We start from the raw sequence: 17,950 nt of genomic DNA on the forward strand, positions 1-17,950 counted from the left end.
ATCGTGGAAGGTCTGTTGAGTCAGCAACATTAGATTTAGCACTTCAAAGAAATTAACCTAGGAGTCCATTTCAAGTGTTCACCAGAAGTATTTCCTCTCAGGCTCGCAGCAAACATGACACACACTAAAGGCTCGTGTACAGAATGCATTGTGAAGGATGCATCCTGTTCTTGTCTTTGGTAAACACTTTTGATGATTTGAGTCATTAAAATGATGGGATAGGTTGCCTAGTAGCTTGGAGATTCTCATAATATGGGCAAAACCATCGTAGGTCCTTTCTAAAGAATTTTGTTTTTAAGATGACCAATGAATGATTGAGTTCAGGGAAGTTCTTAGAATTTGAATTTTTGTGCATTGATAATAATATGAATGTGACACACTTTGTAAAGTGAAAAAAACACATTTGAAAAGTTTATTTCATTATTCTGGTCTACTCTGCACTGTTAGGCTCCCCAGCCCCATACACTATACTTTTGAAATGTACCAAGTTGGTGTATTTCGCTTACACCCTAGCAACACCCATGCCGTGATTATAAAAGATTAGCACCGATCTCTACTGTTCTCAACTTCCACACCACTCTGGCTTCCTGTGTACCTAGGGTGGAATAATTCATCTTATTTCCCCACTTAAGTCACACCAAAGATGCAAACCAGGAGGAATCTTATAATCCTGGCCAATGTATGTACATGAATGTGCTCCACAAATTAATGTAAGACTAAGGAAACTTACATCGATTAATACGTTACTCTAACTTTGAAACACCAAGTGCTTTCTCAGTTTTTCTTCTCATCCGATGTCCATACATCTAATCTCGTTGCATGAGAGCTGTCCATTTAGAACAATACAATATGAATACAGGTTATTACAAAGGTGATCTGAGACATGCAGGTTTCTCTGGAGCTAGTGAAGGGTAGAATGAATGTTAAGTTCTTTGCTGCAAGGGTCGCTATGTTGAAGTGCATTGGATACTTCGACAGAGAGAGAAGAGAAGGATATGTATGCAGTTTCCTCCTTTCCACAATGTTTAGTTTCGGGACAAAGGGTGATGTTGTGGATCAGGCGTGACTGCAATTCAAGTTACAGTCTGGTCCAAAAATGCTGTTCTGAAGCTTGCCCTCCCAGCTTGAGCTTCCCTTTCGGGACCTGTTCAGGGCTTTCATAGGCTCTGTTGATGTAGAGTCCATTTTTGCCATTGACTGCATAATCTGTCCTGTTCGTGGGAGGCCACGTTGAATCTTCTGCCAGCTTTCTCTGCAAGATCCTATACTGACTTTTCGAGTAGAATCCAAATTCTTTCTTTATAAACAGCCAGAGCTCTCTATTTTGAAGGATGGCATCCTGAAAAATCAAGGAAGATGATAGTGAAACTATTGTACTTATGCAAGTAAGCCCCTTCCAGCCACCTAGCCCTGGAAGCCTAGGACCCTGAGCTTCCTCTAGCGAGCTCAAGGTTGCTGCCTCTGCTGTTGTTTTTCCTAGAAACTTAGATGTTTCCAGGCACAGACACCTGCTAAAAACTCGAGGCCTTTCACTTCTCCAATTTCCTGGTGAAATCCTGGCTAGGGATTCACTTACAGTTCTTTCACTAGAAGACTCAAACTAACTTTAACACACCACATTATCAAGAAAATAAAACAAAAGGAGAAGGAATGGGGAGACATGGGATGGGGGAGGGGAGGGGAAACAAACTATAAACTGAGTCCCACCACGTCACATACAAAGTGCCAAAGATTGTTGCTTGAATGAGTAGTGTGAAGCAAACACATTTTTAAAATTTATTTTGATGTATGCACATGTGTGTGTGGGAGAGGGGTATGTGTTTATTCAAGTATCTGCAAAGGCCAGAAGATATCAGAGGAGTTGGAGGTTGTCCAACATGGGTGCTGGATACCAACATCAGGCCCCTGACAGAGCAGCAAACACTCATAATCACCACGTCTCTCTAGTTCCTCAAAATTGTTTTCTTTCCCATGCTTTTGAGTTCCCTTTTATTCTTTCTGCATGCAATTTTTTACAAACAACAGTAGAATTGATCTGATTCCACTTTGTATTTTCCTTTGTTTATTGCTAGATGTTCTGTCAGCTACAACTTTTGAGTAATTGCATCTTGTAAGATAGCTTATTGTAGTTGACATAAAGCTATAGTCATCTTATTATCTTTAAAGAATATGGCATTTCTTCAAATTGCAGCATAAGCATTGAAGTACAACGTTTGAATCATATTTTGCTGCTGTACATGATGCTATCATGAATCTCTTCATACAAGTAGGACTAAATTTTTTCTGTCTCATTTTGTGATATTTTTAAAATTTGAGATAAAGGTGGAATTCCTGAATTAAAGAATATAAGAAATTCTCTCTCTTCTCTCTCTCTCTCTCTCTCTCTCTCTCTCTCTCTCACACACACACACACACACACACACACACACACACACACACACACACCTACTTAATTTGATTGGTCCATTCTCCCAGAAGACTTGCTTATACTTCAAGAGTCATTTTTTTAATTCCTTTTATAAAACACCATCCAAGCCTTTTTCTGTGTGGGTGAGCTATTTAATAATAGCACTCAATAGAAGAGTAACACTCGTAAGAAGGTCTTCAAGGTCACAGTTGATGACAATAAAAATGGCTTCCATTCTCTCCCAATTAGAGGAGGCCTCTTGAAGACACCTTCACTCTGTCTAAAGGTCTCCTTGTGTGTCAGAAATGCAGGGTCACCTGACCTCACTTCTAGAGTATTGAAAACAGTAGGGATCAAATACAATGCCTCTTGTGACAAGCACTGGAGCTCAATTGGTGTTTCGCTTTGTATGGAGAAAGATACCAGGAATGTTTCTCAGCAGCCTTCAAAGAATTTTAAGTCATTCTCTGAAGAACTTCTCTCAATAAGATCATGCCCAGTTTTCAAGAAAGTCTTACTAATCCTTTTTTGGGGCATGAAGTAGTTGCTGTAAACAGTGATTGTAGGTTGAAAATGAGACCCTGAGTTTACATATCTACTTAAAGAAAATTATAGGAGCCATATACTTTACCTCTACAAAGAATGCCACACAGAACTGGACAAAGGCTGCCACCAGAATTGAAATTCTCCATGACGTTGTGGTTGGGATGAACTGTTGAAAAAACAACTAGCATCATTATAGGTTGCACGCTTTACATTTTGAAAAAAGTTCCCTTTTGTTATTTTTTTTTTTTTTAGAATTTCTGTATTTGCAGTAATCTGGAGGTTGGAGGATAGGCACTTGTTTCTCTACTTTGCTGTGAGGAAAGCTGAAGGTTGGCCTGCCTTATCCTTACTAACTCAAAGCCAGAATCTAAATTCAAATGGACCCTTCCTGGCCTGTGCTGCCTCTGGTAGCCTGATGGGTGGATGGTAATTGTCAGCTGTGTTAATAGAACACCATGAGAGTGCAGCAGAGCACATTTGGAACTCAACATGACCTTCTTCACTCATACTTGGAAACACAGGGAAGAGGACATAAAATTGAACCATTCTTCTGCAATTCTTACAGATTCCTGTCCTAAAGAAAAACCTACTTGGAATCCATTGTTTTTTTTTTTTTTTTTCTCCAGCAAAATTAACTTCTGGGTAAAAAAAAACCATAGGTCATGGCAAAAGACAAAGGTTGTTTTACTAAGAATGATGTTTTGAACAAATGTTATTAGCCTCAAACATCTCCAGGCACGTTTAACAACCTGTACAAAGACTATAAGGGTCACAAACACACCACTAAACATGTATGTTTGCTAGATGTGAGAGCTACACCCACAGTGACTGGAGAGCTATACAGCCCCATTTCTACCCTACAGAAAGTTTGATTGAAGGTGTAGGAATCTGAGGTTTATAAGCACAGCAACCTCCAACCCATAGTGTCTGACTCAGTGGTTCTCAACCTGTGGGTCACAACCCTTTTGGGATGCATATCAGATATCCTGAATGTCAGATAATAGTAGCAAAATTACAGGTATGAAGTAGCAACGAAATAATTTTAAGCTTGTGGGTCACCACAATGTGAGAAACTGTATTCAAGGGTTGAAGCATTAAGATTAGGAACCACTGCTCTGGCCTGAAATACTCATCCATGTCCTGGGATGGGCTGTTTCAAGGCACCATGTGGTCATCTGTTTGCCCTAAGCAGAGACAGCCTCCTCTACCTGGGCTTTGACAGGCACATATTGGCTTTGGAGAAATTGGGTCATACTCTGGTCCACTTAGATCTCAGTGCCACGGCCACCTTAGTGAGGAAGGCACTTCTCTATCTCCAGCTTGGGAATGCTCAGTTTGGAATTATTCACCTATACAGTAGACGTTCTTCACTTCTGAACTACTCAGCCCAGCATCATGCTTAGCGCTTCTGTTCCTCAACCAAGCACGTTCTGAAGCTATGTATAGATGTCGGAGTTTTCATTTCCTGCCCATCTCTCCATTCCCTTGCTTTCCTGCCCTTGTTTAATTAATCTGTTTGAAATGTCCTTCCAAAGATCATTGAGTGTTTCCCCTGTTATTTTGGCAGGAAGTACAAAGCTTGTTGGCTGCCTTGGGTGGCGCCTGCCTCCTCTAGTCCTCTCTGTTCTTCACACTCCATTGCACAGCACCTACCTCTGTTTTAAAGACTCTTCTACCTGCTCAGTAATGCAAGCCTTCTTTGATTTTCATCCCCGCCACCCCATGTTCCCTACATTGCCGGGAACAAAGACATTCTTTGAAATTCAAAAAGCCCTCTAGCCTTTCTCCTGATGCCTAGGAAGTTCTGCCCATTAGAAACAGCCTGGCCTGGCTAGATCTCAACTGACAGGACCTAGACCCTCACCAACCCATGTCCCTTCCAAAAGGTCCTTGTGGAAGTCACAGTAACAATAAGAATTCCTTACTCTGTTTTTTAAGCTATATTTTTTTAGTACCCTTCAAGCATGGGTTGAAGCCAAATTACATCTCAGTGAAGAATGGCTAATCTTCAACTCAGAGTTGTAGGCTTACAGCAAGATACTCCTTTCCTTTCTAGACATCTCCCACAAGACTTGCCCAAGGATAGCTTCAAAAACTTCCTAATGAACTTACATTCAAACTAGTGTGACCAAACGATGGCCACTCAGATAAGACTCACTATGGGCAATTCCTGGTATTAATAAGACTTGTCCAACCCATTTCTTTTGTGATTACATTTAAAAGGTTTTTTTTTTACTGGTGTGTGTGTGTGTGTGTGTGTGTGTGTGTGTGTGTGTGTGTGTGTGTGTTTTGCAGAGGCATACATTCCACAAAACACATGTAGATGTCACAGGACAATTTATGGGAGTTACCCCTCTCCTTCTACCATATAGGTCCCAGGGACTGAACTCTGATCATCAGGCTTGGGAACAGGCACATTTACCCACTGTGTCTTTTCCCTGGCCTTAAACAAAATTTTAGGTGTGAACAGTATAAACATGCTAAAAAGGACAACACCATTAATATGGAAGTGTATGTGGGATGGAGAAATATTTTCTAAAAAATAAAAGTCCATGGTGTTTTGTGGGTTAGAGAGCATAGAGTCACGGTAGACTTACAGACTGCGGTGCAAGCGTAGCCTTGGCACGTCTGAGTCGTGACAGATGCACACCGTGCAACACTTACCTCCATTCTACGGTATAGATCTTGAAAATCAGAAAACAGAATGAAAATAGTGAGGCCCACAGCAGATGTCAGCAGAAGCGAGAATAAATCTGAAGAAACACCAAACATTATTTTCAGGTGCTGAGAGAATCCTTCAGAGAACTTGGCACACGCTAGCAATTAATTCATGTTATGTAAACGCTCCACAAATCTTCAGATGTTTTGATAGATCATCATATGTTTTAAAATATGTCCTAATGTTTGCACGATAAAGGTGTTATTATATATTTTTTTAAAAAAAGATGGAATCGAGTATGTTATAGAAACTTTCATAAGGGAATTGTCTTTACGGAGGGTATCTGAGTGGAGACACCCTGCCATGATTAGCCCATCTGAATGGTTTCCAGAGAAGCCCTACACATGATCACCATCATCTAGTGAGACACATATGTAGGGGGAGCATCCAGACTTGAGAGCATCTGAGTCTTCTGTTCCAGAAGGAGGTACAGTCAGAGCTGCGGCTGACACCTGGAGCTTTCCAGGGTTAGGTCTATCAGCCTTTCTCAACTCTCTGCTTACATTCTGTCCCCTATCCTGGCTTCTTTGCTTTTCATCATTAAGTGCCCTGTATAGACACTATTCCTTCTGTTATGGTACATTTCATATTCCCTCCCAACTTTATGAGCCCAATTCAAGTACCACTTTTCTTCAAACTCACGAATCCTCCTTTACAAAGTTTATTCTGATACGTATGATCTCCACTGACCTATCAACCGAGCTCGGGAGTGACCATTTCTGGGGCTCTGGAACGCTGACTTGGGAGGTTAAGTTACAAATGATAAATATGCAAAGCTACTGGGTTCCTCCCTTCCCCTATCCCCAGCTGCTTGACTTTTAGGACATAAATATCCCAGGATGAATTATGTCAAAATCTCATCTTAACCACCAAAAGCCCACCTGCCTCTGTGTCTGTCCAGCCATCAGCAGATAGCACCTCCGAAAATATTTTGGATTGGAATGTCACCACAAGCCCCAATCACCCCAAGTCTTCACCATAATGTTACCATGATAGAGAAATTATTTCTGAAGACACCAGAATTGTTGTCAGCTCTAAGCACCAGTAACCACCCTAGCATTTCCCCACCCAGTCCCAAAAGAATGACCACACTTGCTTAGAAAGTATGAGGCAGAGGTGGTAGGAAGAGGGAGAGAGAGGGGGGAGAAGAGGAGAGGAGAGCTCGCAAATACAGCAGTATGCCCATAGTGGTGGTACAAAGATCCCAAGAGACAGCAAGGTGGTTTTTGTATTGTGCCGGTGTGGAATCACTGGGACTCAAAAGTTGGTAAGGAAAGGCAACTTAAGCTAGTCCTACTACAAGCGTGGTCCTTGTTAGCAACTGGCTGAGTCTTGTGCATTCAGTGCGTCCTTGGATTAGTGATGTGCAAAGTAGGCCCTCTCCCTTACTTCAGTTTTTGGTAAAAATATTCAATAGGGAAATGTGTCTATCTTCCTGGGTTAGCTGCTATTGATAAACCTGAAAGAATGGGACCCTCTGGATGTAAGTACTTTAAGAAGCAAATATCAACAAACCACTCTAGCTTGCTTTCAAATAAGAAATGGTTGGTAATACGCTTGTTAGTTTACAGGAGAAAAATGTGTACTTTCTCTGTATCTTGTCCTCATAAAGTTGAACTTCTCTCGAACTCTGATAAGAAAAACAAGATTTTTTTTGCTATTTTAAGATCAAATCAGTTATATCATGTATTTTAGTACTGTCAAAGACTTCTGACATAACTCAGAAGTCTATAATCTATAATAGTATGTGCACTGGGACAGGAGAGATGGTTCAGGGTTTGACAGTGTATATCACTCTTAAAAAGGACCTAAGTTTGGGGGTTGGAGATTTAGCTCAGTGGTAGAGCACTTGCCTAGCAAGCGCAAGGCCCTGGGTTCGGTCCTCAGCTCCGGACAAAAAAAAAAAAAGGACCTAAGTTTGGTTCCCAGCACCGGCACAGGGTGGCTCACTACTGCCTGTAACACCAACTCCAACTCTTGGAGACTCAAAGGCCTCTTCTGGACCCCATGGGCACCTTCATTCACAAGTACATATACTTTGCCACAACATATATGCATAAATTAAAACTAAGTAAATTAAACATTGTGTACATTAGAATATTTAATTATAAAAACATTTCCCATTTGGACTTATTAGTGACGTCAGTGATGTGGCTCAGCAGGGAGAGGCATTTGCCGCTGTCCTGGCTAATTTTACACCAACTTGACACAAGCTAGAGTCTTCTGAAAGGCAAGAACCTCAGTTGAGGAAATGCAGCCGTAAGATTCAGCTGTAGGGTATTTTCTTAGTGATTGATGAAGGAGGGCCCCGCCCATTGTGGGTGGTGCCATTTCTGTCCCCGGGCTGATGGTCTTGAGTTCAGAAAGCAGACTGAGCAAGCATTGGGAACTAAGTCAGTCAGCAGCACCCTCCACAGCTTCCGCTTCCACTTTCGCCTCCGGGATCCTGTCCTGTCTGAGTTCCTGCCCTGACTTCCTTCAACGATGGACTACAGTGTGGAAGTGTAAGCCTGACCCTTTTCTCCCCGGTTTGCTTTTGTTCATGGTGTTTCATCCCAGGGATAGAAACCAGCCACCAAAGTTGATGACTTGAGTTTGATTCCCTGGGATCCACTTGCTCCTTCCCACAGGTTGCTGTCCTCCGCCTGCACATGTGCACTATGGCGCGCACAGGACACCCCCCAACTGGATAGAATTGCTAGATGTGTCTGTCATGGGATGTCAGCTTTCCTTTAAGCTTCAAGTCCTCATGCTGTAACTCATCTAATTCTAATTCAGTCGGCCTGTGTGAAAGTCCCCTGTATTTACTACTGAAGTACCAGGTACTGAGAAAATCCTCTTTACGAAATACATTTAATTTGGAAATAAGGACTCTAAGAAATAGCTTTAAACTATAGAGCAGGATCTTAATTCATTTTGACAATAGTCAAGGGTACTTTCAAACACTGCTTCAAAACTGAGAAAAAAGGAGGAACTCAGACATTGACAGAAAATATAAGATCAGAGGAAGCACGATCTCAGATCCTTTGAGAAGACAGCTATGCCAAAAAGACTCAAGAACAAAGGGAATTTGAGTAACATAATTGGATGAGACTGCTTTAGCAATAATTGCGCGTTTATAATGGAAACAGGAGCATAACATATGAACACTGAAGCAATTTCCCCAAAGCAAGAGTCAGAGGCTAGGCCGTCTAGTCACAACTATCAAAATAGACATCTGTGACAGTGTTTAACTGAACCCCTCCCCTGTATACAAAAAATAAACTTATTAAAGTCTACTGGATCCAAAGGAAAGCCAAATATATGTTTATGAACCATTAAAAGAAACATGGGAAAGAAAATGAAAGGAAAATATGACCGGCTATCTCAATAAGTAAAACTCACTATTTTGAAACTTATTAGGTCAAAGAAGAAATGAGGTCAAAGTTGCTGGTGCATTTCTGGTCTTATAGAGAAACGTACATGAACCTCGAAGTCAACTCAAAACAGATCTAAGGAAAAAACAAACCTTAAAAAACGAGAAAATAAAAAACAACACAGAATTAAAAATCCAAGAGCTATTTCGTTGTTAACCAACAAAACAAGACAAAACAAAATAATGCATTTAAAGCACGAACAAGAAAAAGCAACAGTCTTGCAATTTGGACCTGTAATATCCAAAATCTCAGCTGTGGGGGGGCGTGGTCTCCCGTGGGGGTGGTCTCCGGTGCAGCCCAGAGGGAGCGCCTTTAAGAGGTGCGGAGATAGCCAGGGCATTAACCTAATCAATAAATTACCCCGCTGATAGGCTCACAGTATAATGAGCTATTGTGAGGGGGTAGAAAATTGGTGAAAACTAGTCATAGTGAAAATGCAGCCATAGTTAGCAGGACCATATACTTGAAGGGTATATTTTGCCCTGGGTTCTCTCTCTCTCCCCATCCATTCCCTTTCTCAAGCACAGCTCCCCCACCCCGCACCTCTCCTCCACCCCCTGCTTGTCCACTCTCTTTTGCATCCTGGCCTACAGAACATGAGCGACTTTGTTCCCTGTCCTTCTCTCTCCCACTCAGGTCCCAGACACAATCGAGTCCCTTAACCATGACTGAAATCTCTGAGATTATAAACCAGCCTGAGGCTTTCCTGTCTGGAAATTGTCCCCCCACCCAGGCATTTTGTCACAGCGAATGAAAGTTGGTTAAGACAGATTTAAGTATAATCAAGATAATGATAATACGATACTGAGAGTCACAGAAAGTACTTAAAACTTTAAAGAAAGTCTACCCCAAACTCTACAATAAAGTTTAATAATATAAATAAAATGGTATTGTAAGGGCAAAATTAAGTTATTTAAAACAGTATAACCTGAATCAAACCTTAAAACACTGTTTCCAAGGAAGGATTTAGAGCCAATTAATTCACTTCTATCTTTTTGTAAGCTGTCAAGGAACAAATCATTCCTATCTATTAAAATCTTTATCAAGGAAAGAAAAGTCAGTTTTAAGTCTAAAACTGAAACCTAAAAAATCTACAAAAAAAAAAAAAAAAAAAACCAACAACAACAAAAAAAAAACCCTGAAAAATACAGCAAGAAATGTAGGTCTTCAAAACACTACAAAATTCAATTCAGTACAAGTTTTAAGTCGTCCAAGTAAGTAGGATATTCTCAAGTATATGATTCAATGACAAATATTAATTTAACACATCTGTAGCATTGGATAATAAGATACAAAAGTGTATTGATTTGGTAGATGATGGTATGAAGTTTGTCTCCTACACTGGGTTTGAAGATCTCTCTTCATTAATTCGAACAAGGGGCGCTTTCTTTACATAATAGAAAATTTCCACGACCATTTCACCAACAGCCAAAAGCACATGTAAAACAATCTAAGTGAAATTTTCTACAAGCCTTATCGAGTCGTATGTCTATCTACTAGTTTGATATTATCTAACGGTGTCCTCAATTCTGCGCTTCATTCATTAGAAAGCATAGGGAGATACTCGGTTATTTAAAAAGGAGGAATATTTCTGTTCGCAATTCATTATGATTAAATGAATCACTTTTTCTAAAGCACCCAAGGCTCAATGGATTAGCGGTCAGGAAGGCTTATGGGTAGAAACTGAAAGTGACTGTATATCCTTCACATGTCACAATGACATTCTGACATTCGCTTATAAACACAAGAGGGAAAGGCCATTCATAAGACAGACAGAAATGCACATAAGATTCGGCTCTTAAATGTACAAATAGAGATGGTAGAGAAAACTACAGATGTTAGTGGATAAGTAAAAGAAATGTGACCCAAGGCGGGGTGTGGTGTATTTTGCTTATGAAATATCCCCTGTTGACTCACGCTTCTGAACTCTTGGTGCAGCTAGGGGGCACTACTTTAGAAGGTTGCAGAACCACTGGGAGAGGGGAGCACTATGAGATGAAGTGGGTCAGTAGGGCAGGCCTTGAGATACGGCTATGGTGCTGGCCCACTCCTCGTCAACTTGACTTCCTGCCTGTGATCACAGCACGGCCAGCCATCTCATGTTCCTGTTATCATATCTTCCTTGCCATGATGAACTGTGCCACTGCACACAGTTTAGACAAATAGCCCCTTCCTCTGTCAGGCTGCCGCTAGTCCAACCTTGGTCACAAGAACCAGAAAATAGCAAAAACTGTGGACTGCTCCTGCGTGGGAAGATTGAACTAGGTCAATCGGTAAATTCTTCCCAAAGTGTCAAGATCCCAGGTGAGAAACTTTGAAGCTGGACAATTCTACAATTCATCTGGAAGAAAAACATGAAATGAGATGGTGTAAAATATGAAGGGGAGTATACCACCCACATCCTGCATATTAAATAAACCAGGAGACTATAATTTCTAAAGTGCCATTGCACGTAGCATCCGTGGATAGAATAGAGTGGCAGCAGACCAACTCTACACAAATATATAATATATGAGGGCGACACAGACTTACAGTGTTTACCACAAATTATCTATAATGAAACTATAACTTACATGAACATAGATATGATGAAGCTAGTGTTATTCTCAGTGGGGGAGTGAGTGAATGAAAGGAATATGAGATATTCAGTAGCAAAAATATGCTAGCAACATTGATTAATTGGGCAAACTAACAACCCACACAGTAAACATACCAGGTTGTATTAAATTTTAAAAAGCATTAAAACATTTTAAAAATGAATAAGTGTAATCTCTTCTGTTTTGTAATTAGAAAAAAACTCTTCTGTGCATAAAGGCAGTGAGAAAAAATAACTACAAAGGAAGAAACGGCTCACACAGATAAATAAGGAGAGTAGCAGAAATCGAATATGAGAATAGATTAAAACATATGCAGTCAAGTCATAGACGACATGGTTAATAATACAGATCCATATTTCTCTTCACTGAAGATAAAAATGCAAATTAAAATGAAATGAACACCCTGCTTTAGAAGCTCTAGGCAGATCAGCAAAATTTTGTTTTCAGTACAGCACTTCCGTATCTCTTACCAGCTCTACTGCTATGAAAGGACCCTCTAAAAAGCAACTGATACCAATGGAAATTACTACAAATACTCTGGAAATCAATTTAAACCCTATCCCAAAAGCTGAAACATTTCACCAAATAATTGAACCTGTTGTCCTTAAGGGAATTGGAGTCCAGTTGAAATGACTTATAGTTCTGGTTTGCTTCAAATTCCCCCATGACCTGGAACTCCCATGCTCTGGCCTCCGCCTCCTGAGTGCCAGGACTGGAAGCATGAGACCCCGCTCCTGGTTTCATGTGGTTTGGGGATTAAACTCGGGGTTTGGTGCAAGCATTCTAGGAACTAAGCTGCATCCCATGCCGCATGAGTAGCTTTGACATGGAGCTATGTATAATGCTGACACAGCAAAGGCAGCCGTGTGGTAGACAAGATGCCCACACATCTCAATTTCCTACGGTTCTGCTTGAACTGGCACAATTACTAAAAGCATCTACTTCTACTCACAGAAGTGTGGAAGGACCCAATCCGGTTTGCTCCTTTTCCTGCCAGAGGTCTTGATTGTGGCTACAAACATTTTGGGGGTTTCGCTTTGGGTTTGGCTTTATTCTAGGTAGAGAAATGGATTGGAGAAGTACGGCGCTTTTGAAAGCATCTTTTACAAATGTGGGAACACTGCTATGTGTTGCACTAGACCCTTTACATACAATGCTTTGCTTAACTCTCACTGCAGGACTAGGGGGGTCATATAATAATACTCCCATTCCACAGATGAGACAATAGGGGCATAAAAGACTTAATGTAGCTGTCCCAGCATTATGAAGATAAGAGGTAAACTTGTCAGTTCCTTAAAAGCTATCTCAACATAAAACCCGACACACTGGATCTAACAGAAGAGAAAGTGGGAAATAACCTCGACCATATTGGTAAAGTGGAAGAAACTTCCTGAACAGAACACCAATGGCTCAGGCTCTAAGATCAACAATTGATAAATGGGACCTCATGAAACTGAAAAGCTTCTGTAAGGCAAAGGACACTGTCAATAAGACAAAATGGCAGTCTACAGATTGGGAAAGAATCTTCATTAATGTTACATCTGATAGAGGGCTAATATCCAAAATATATAAAGAACTCCAGAAGTTACACTGTAACAACCCAAATAGCCCAATTAAATAAAAACGGGGTAAGAGCTAAACAGAGAATTCTCAACAGAGGAACATCGAATGGCAGAGAAGCACTTGAAGAAATGTTCGACATCCTTAGTCATCAGGGAAATGCAAATCAAAATGACCCTGAGACTCAACCTTGCACCAGTCAGAATGGCTAAGATCAAAACCTTAAGGGGCAGCACATGCTGGCAAGGATGTAGAGAAAGAGAAACACTCCTCTATTGTTGGTGGGATTGTAAACTTGTACAACCACTCTGATATCAATCTGGAGGCTTCTCAGAAAATTGGAAATAGTTCTACCTAAAGACCCAGTTATATTGCTCCTGGGTATATACCCAAAAGATGGTCCACCATACCACAAGAATATGCTCCACTATGTTCAGAGCAGCCTTATTTATAATAGTCAGAAACTGGAGCAACCCAGATGTCCCTTAACCAAAGAATGGGTACAGAAAATATGGTTCATTTACACAATGAAATACTATTCAGCTATTTAAAACAAGGACACCATGAATTTTGCAGGCAAATGGATGGAACTAGAAAATATCCTGAGTGAGGTAACCCAGACCTTAAAGGACATGTATGAAGTGTACTCATTGATACTGGATATTAGTCAAAAAGTACAGAATACATATGATATACTTCATAGACGCTAAGAAGTTAAGTAAGAAGAAAGACCCAATTAAGGATGCTTCAATCCCACTTAGAAGGGGGAACAAAATAATCACAGGAGGCAGAGGGAGGGAGGAACCAGGGTAGGAGAGGGGAAGGAGAAGGGGGAGGGGTTATGATCAGGTAAGAGTGGGGGCAAATAGGAGATTAGTCCAGGGGACCAGGAGAATGAATGGAAATACACTTCTGCCAGGTGCGGGAGGTGTGGGTGGGGGACCTCTAAAAAGTTCCAGAGACCTTGGATGCGAGAGGCTCTTAGGACTCAATGTGGGTGACCTTAGTCAAAATGTCCAACAGTGTGGAGGTAGAACCTGAAGAGACCACCTCCAGTAGTTAGACAGGGTCCCCAGTGGAAGGATGGTGACACCAACACACCTTCAAAATCTTTACCCAGAATTGTTCCTGCCTGAAAGGTGTACAGGGACAAAAATGGAGCAGAGGCTGAAGGAATGGGTGGGTATCAAACACTGACATTATTACTGATGCTATGTTGTACTTGCAGATAGGAGCCTAGAAGGTTGTCCTCTGAGAGGCTCTACCAGCATCTAACTGAGACAGATGCAGATACTTAAGCCAACCATTAGATTGAGGTCAGGGATTCCTGTGGAAGAGTTAAGGGGAAGGATTGAAGGAGCTGAAGGGAATGGCAACCCCATAGGAAAACTAACAGTGTCAACTAACCTGGACCCCTGGGAGCTCCCAGAGACTAAGCCACCAACAAAGAACATAGGGGGCTGGTCTGAGGCTCCTGGCACATATTTAGCAGAGGCCTGCCTTGTTGGCCTCAGTAGGAGAGGATGTGCCTAATTCTGTAGATACTTGATGCCTCAGGGAAGGTGGATGCCCCAGGGGTCATCCTTTCAGAGGCAAACAGGAGGGGGACAACATTTGGGATATAAACAAAATAATATATTTTTTTAAAATCTCTTGACATATAAGCTTGTGTATGGAATGGCTCTTGATGGCTGTTGATTCATTTAACCATTTAATGACTGTGCATCCTCAAATGAGCAGGTCCCTGCCCTCTGGCTCTCCCATTTAAGACCATTTTATTCAGTTATCATACCAGAGAGCTGCAAACTTTTGTTTGCTGGCGAAACGTGACTCTGGGGATGGAATGGGAACAGAGAAAGACTCCGAATGGAAACTCAAGCTGAGCACACTTACAGTTGGTGTAGATGGGTTTCCGAAACGGCTTTCCCTTAGAGAAAATAAAAGCCGCTGAGATGCAGTTGAAGGTGACGATGGGCCACAAAGTGGTGCCCTCGAAACTCAGCACAGAAGCCGGAACCAGGGTTGCATTCCCAGTCCAGTTTCGCTCCAAACCCGTGTTGGTTGAGAAATTACTTTGGTTGACCAGAAAGCATTCACTGTGGAAGAATTTCAAACATTATGAATTTTTTCTAGGCTATTTTTAAAAAAAATCTTTTATTTAGTAGGTGACAAGGTAATTTAATTACTACCAGGTGACCTGTTCCAGCTTTCAACCTGTTCCAGCTGGTGGCTGACAAGACATATCTTGTTTACTTCTTACGGTGACAAAGCAGAAACAAAATTGAGAAGAAATCAAGGCCAGTCCCTGTCTGTCGCCTGTGTAGAACAGATAATGTGTCTTGAGAAGCCTCGGGTGACAATTTCTATGGAATTCCTGTCAAGTCAAATAGTAAATGTATTACGTGAACAGAATATGTATTTATGTATCTGCAAATTACTGAGTGTATGTGATTAGGTATCTATGTATGTGTATACTTATGTGCTTATGTGTAATGTGGATGTGGATGTAAATGTGTATATATAATTGTAATTATACATATTGTGTGTGTGTGCTTGTGTGTGTGTGTGTTTAGGTGTATGCGTGCATGTTTGTGTATATGTGTGTGAATGTGTGTGTTTATACATGTGTGTGCCTCTGTGTGTGTGTTTGTGTGTGTGTGTATACATCTCTCTGTGTATTTAGAGGTATGTGTGTATGTTTGTGGATATAGATGTGAACATGTGTATGTATGTGTGTATGTGTATCACTGTGTGTGTGTGTGTGTGTATGTGTGTGTTCTCTTTCATTTATTGATGTAAGTCATTGATCTTGACTTGTGCCCTGAATTGTATCCCTATTCCACTGTCTCCAAAAGTACTAAGGGATCGTAGTAAAGACCCCATAGTCCTTCTCACTGGGAGGTATCTGTGACTCTAGCGTACTAACAAGGAAAGCTCCGACTTCTCAGCCTGACTTAGAAGACATTCTGACCTCAACCTACCTTTCTAGTCTTATCTTTTGCCACGTTCCCTAGCAATACTCCCTATTCTCCTAATGCAATGTCTGCTTTTCCAGAAACACTGCAGACTTTTTGAGTTGGATGTGCAGTTCCCGTTAACTGCACTACTATTTCCTCTTCGAACCTCATTATTTCTAACTTTCATGAGAATTAGTACTAGTGCCCTCCCTGTTCCTTCTTGCTGCATTTAGCTCACTATTTTGGAAATCTTTTGTTGAGATTCTTTTATTTTCATCCGTGTATTATGAATTTTTCTCTGTGGGTTTTGTATTAGTTAATTTACAATTTTTGACATCTAGCATAGCGGGATCATATAATATTTACTTAGCAAAATATGTCTTTAAGGTCTAGGCTTTGTCAGTTCTCATTGACCTATTTGCAATGTTCTTTTTTGCAATAACGAAACCTGAAAATTAGTTTTAGTTGGCTTTCTTGTTTAGCTTGAAAGTTTTAAGTTAATTTTCAACATCTTATACATATAATTTATTTTCCAAATGTGGCATCCAATGCAAGGCTTCTTTTTCCTTTTCATTTTGAAATAGTGTGCTGGTTAATTGTACATCATCCTGACACAAGCTAAAGTCTTTGAGAAGAGAGAAGTTCAATTGAGAACATGCCTCTCTCAAATTGGTCTGTAGGCAAGTCATGTTCATGATTGGTAATTAATATGGGAGGGTCTAGTCTATTACAGATAGTGTCATCCCTGGGAGGTGTGAGAAAGCTGGCTAACACAGCCATAGGAGCAGGCCAGTAAGCTCCATAGTTTCTGCTGCAGTTCATGCCTCAAGTTCCGGCCATAACTTCTCTCAGCAATAGAGTGTTAGCCTAGAGCTAAAATCAAAAATAAGTCCCTTCATCCCCAAGTTTTCCTTTGCTCATTGTATTATACAACATCAGTAGAAACCCTAAAAAGGCAGAAAGTACCTTGTTACGTAGACAAAGTTGGCTTTGAGTTCACGATCTTTCTGCCTGAGATTATAGGTGAGCATCACCATGCCCAGCTAGGTTTAATTATTACTACCTTGGGGTCTATGAGATCGATAAATGTGCTTTGTATATATGGTAGATGGGCAGTTTGTTAAATAACATTTGCAAAGAGCCAGATCACGTTCTTGAGATGGATGGATAGGATCGATGGCCTGGATTTCAGAGCTAAACACTAAAATGTATGGAACTCTGTCAACTCACATTGTAGATAAGGAAGGTGAGAGACCGTGTGGTGAGAGTAGTAATAGAACCAGGGCCATCTTGATTTGCTGGCCGTGTCTCTATGCCACTATCCTGCTTTCTCCTATTTTCAACTACAGTTGTTCTTCGCTGTGTGTATTTGCTCCAAATTAGGGGAGCATTTGCTTCTGAAACTGTGCAGGACCATATATTCCAAGTCATGCTTGAATTGCTGACTTTGGAGTCTAACAAAATTCTTACACATCACACAGTGGCTCTCTGCTTATGTTTCTGTGTTCTGGGGATCTGATGCCATTAGACTCATAGTGTACATGCCCGAGTTCAAAAGGAGAATACTATTTCCTCAGGAAAACTAAAGCTTGAGTTTGTGTATTGCCTGTTATTGCCTGTGGCTGTTTCTGTACTACAATGACCTTATTAACTAGTTGTCTATGCTCATAAAGCTAGAGATGTTCTTCTCTCACTTGGGTCATGGAGTGTTTCCAAGGCCCTGGTCTATATAAAATCCATGCCCCAAG

General features: G+C 40.9%; 1 protein-coding gene across 1 annotated transcript in view; it reads right to left on the reverse strand.

Annotated features, from left to right (window-relative positions):
- Positions 1–384: 384 nt before the first annotated feature.
- The window catches only part of Atp13a5 (ATPase 13A5), a 132,041-nt gene continuing 114,475 nt past the window's right edge, over positions 385–17,950 (reverse strand). Inside the window, exons 27-30 of the mRNA XM_032900053.1 lie at positions 15,139–15,341; positions 5,618–5,706; positions 3,039–3,119; positions 385–1,339 (exon numbers count right to left, since the gene is read on the reverse strand). Coding sequence (XP_032755944.1) covers positions 1,079–1,339; positions 3,039–3,119; positions 5,618–5,706; positions 15,139–15,341 — 634 coding nt within the window. The 3' untranslated portion in view covers positions 385–1,078. The remainder of the gene's footprint in view (positions 1,340–3,038; positions 3,120–5,617; positions 5,707–15,138; positions 15,342–17,950) is intronic.

The sequence above is a fragment of the Rattus rattus genome, chromosome 4, assembly GCF_011064425.1.
Source record: "Rattus rattus isolate New Zealand chromosome 4, Rrattus_CSIRO_v1, whole genome shotgun sequence".
In the NCBI taxonomy this organism is placed as follows: Eukaryota; Metazoa; Chordata; class Mammalia; order Rodentia; family Muridae; genus Rattus; species Rattus rattus.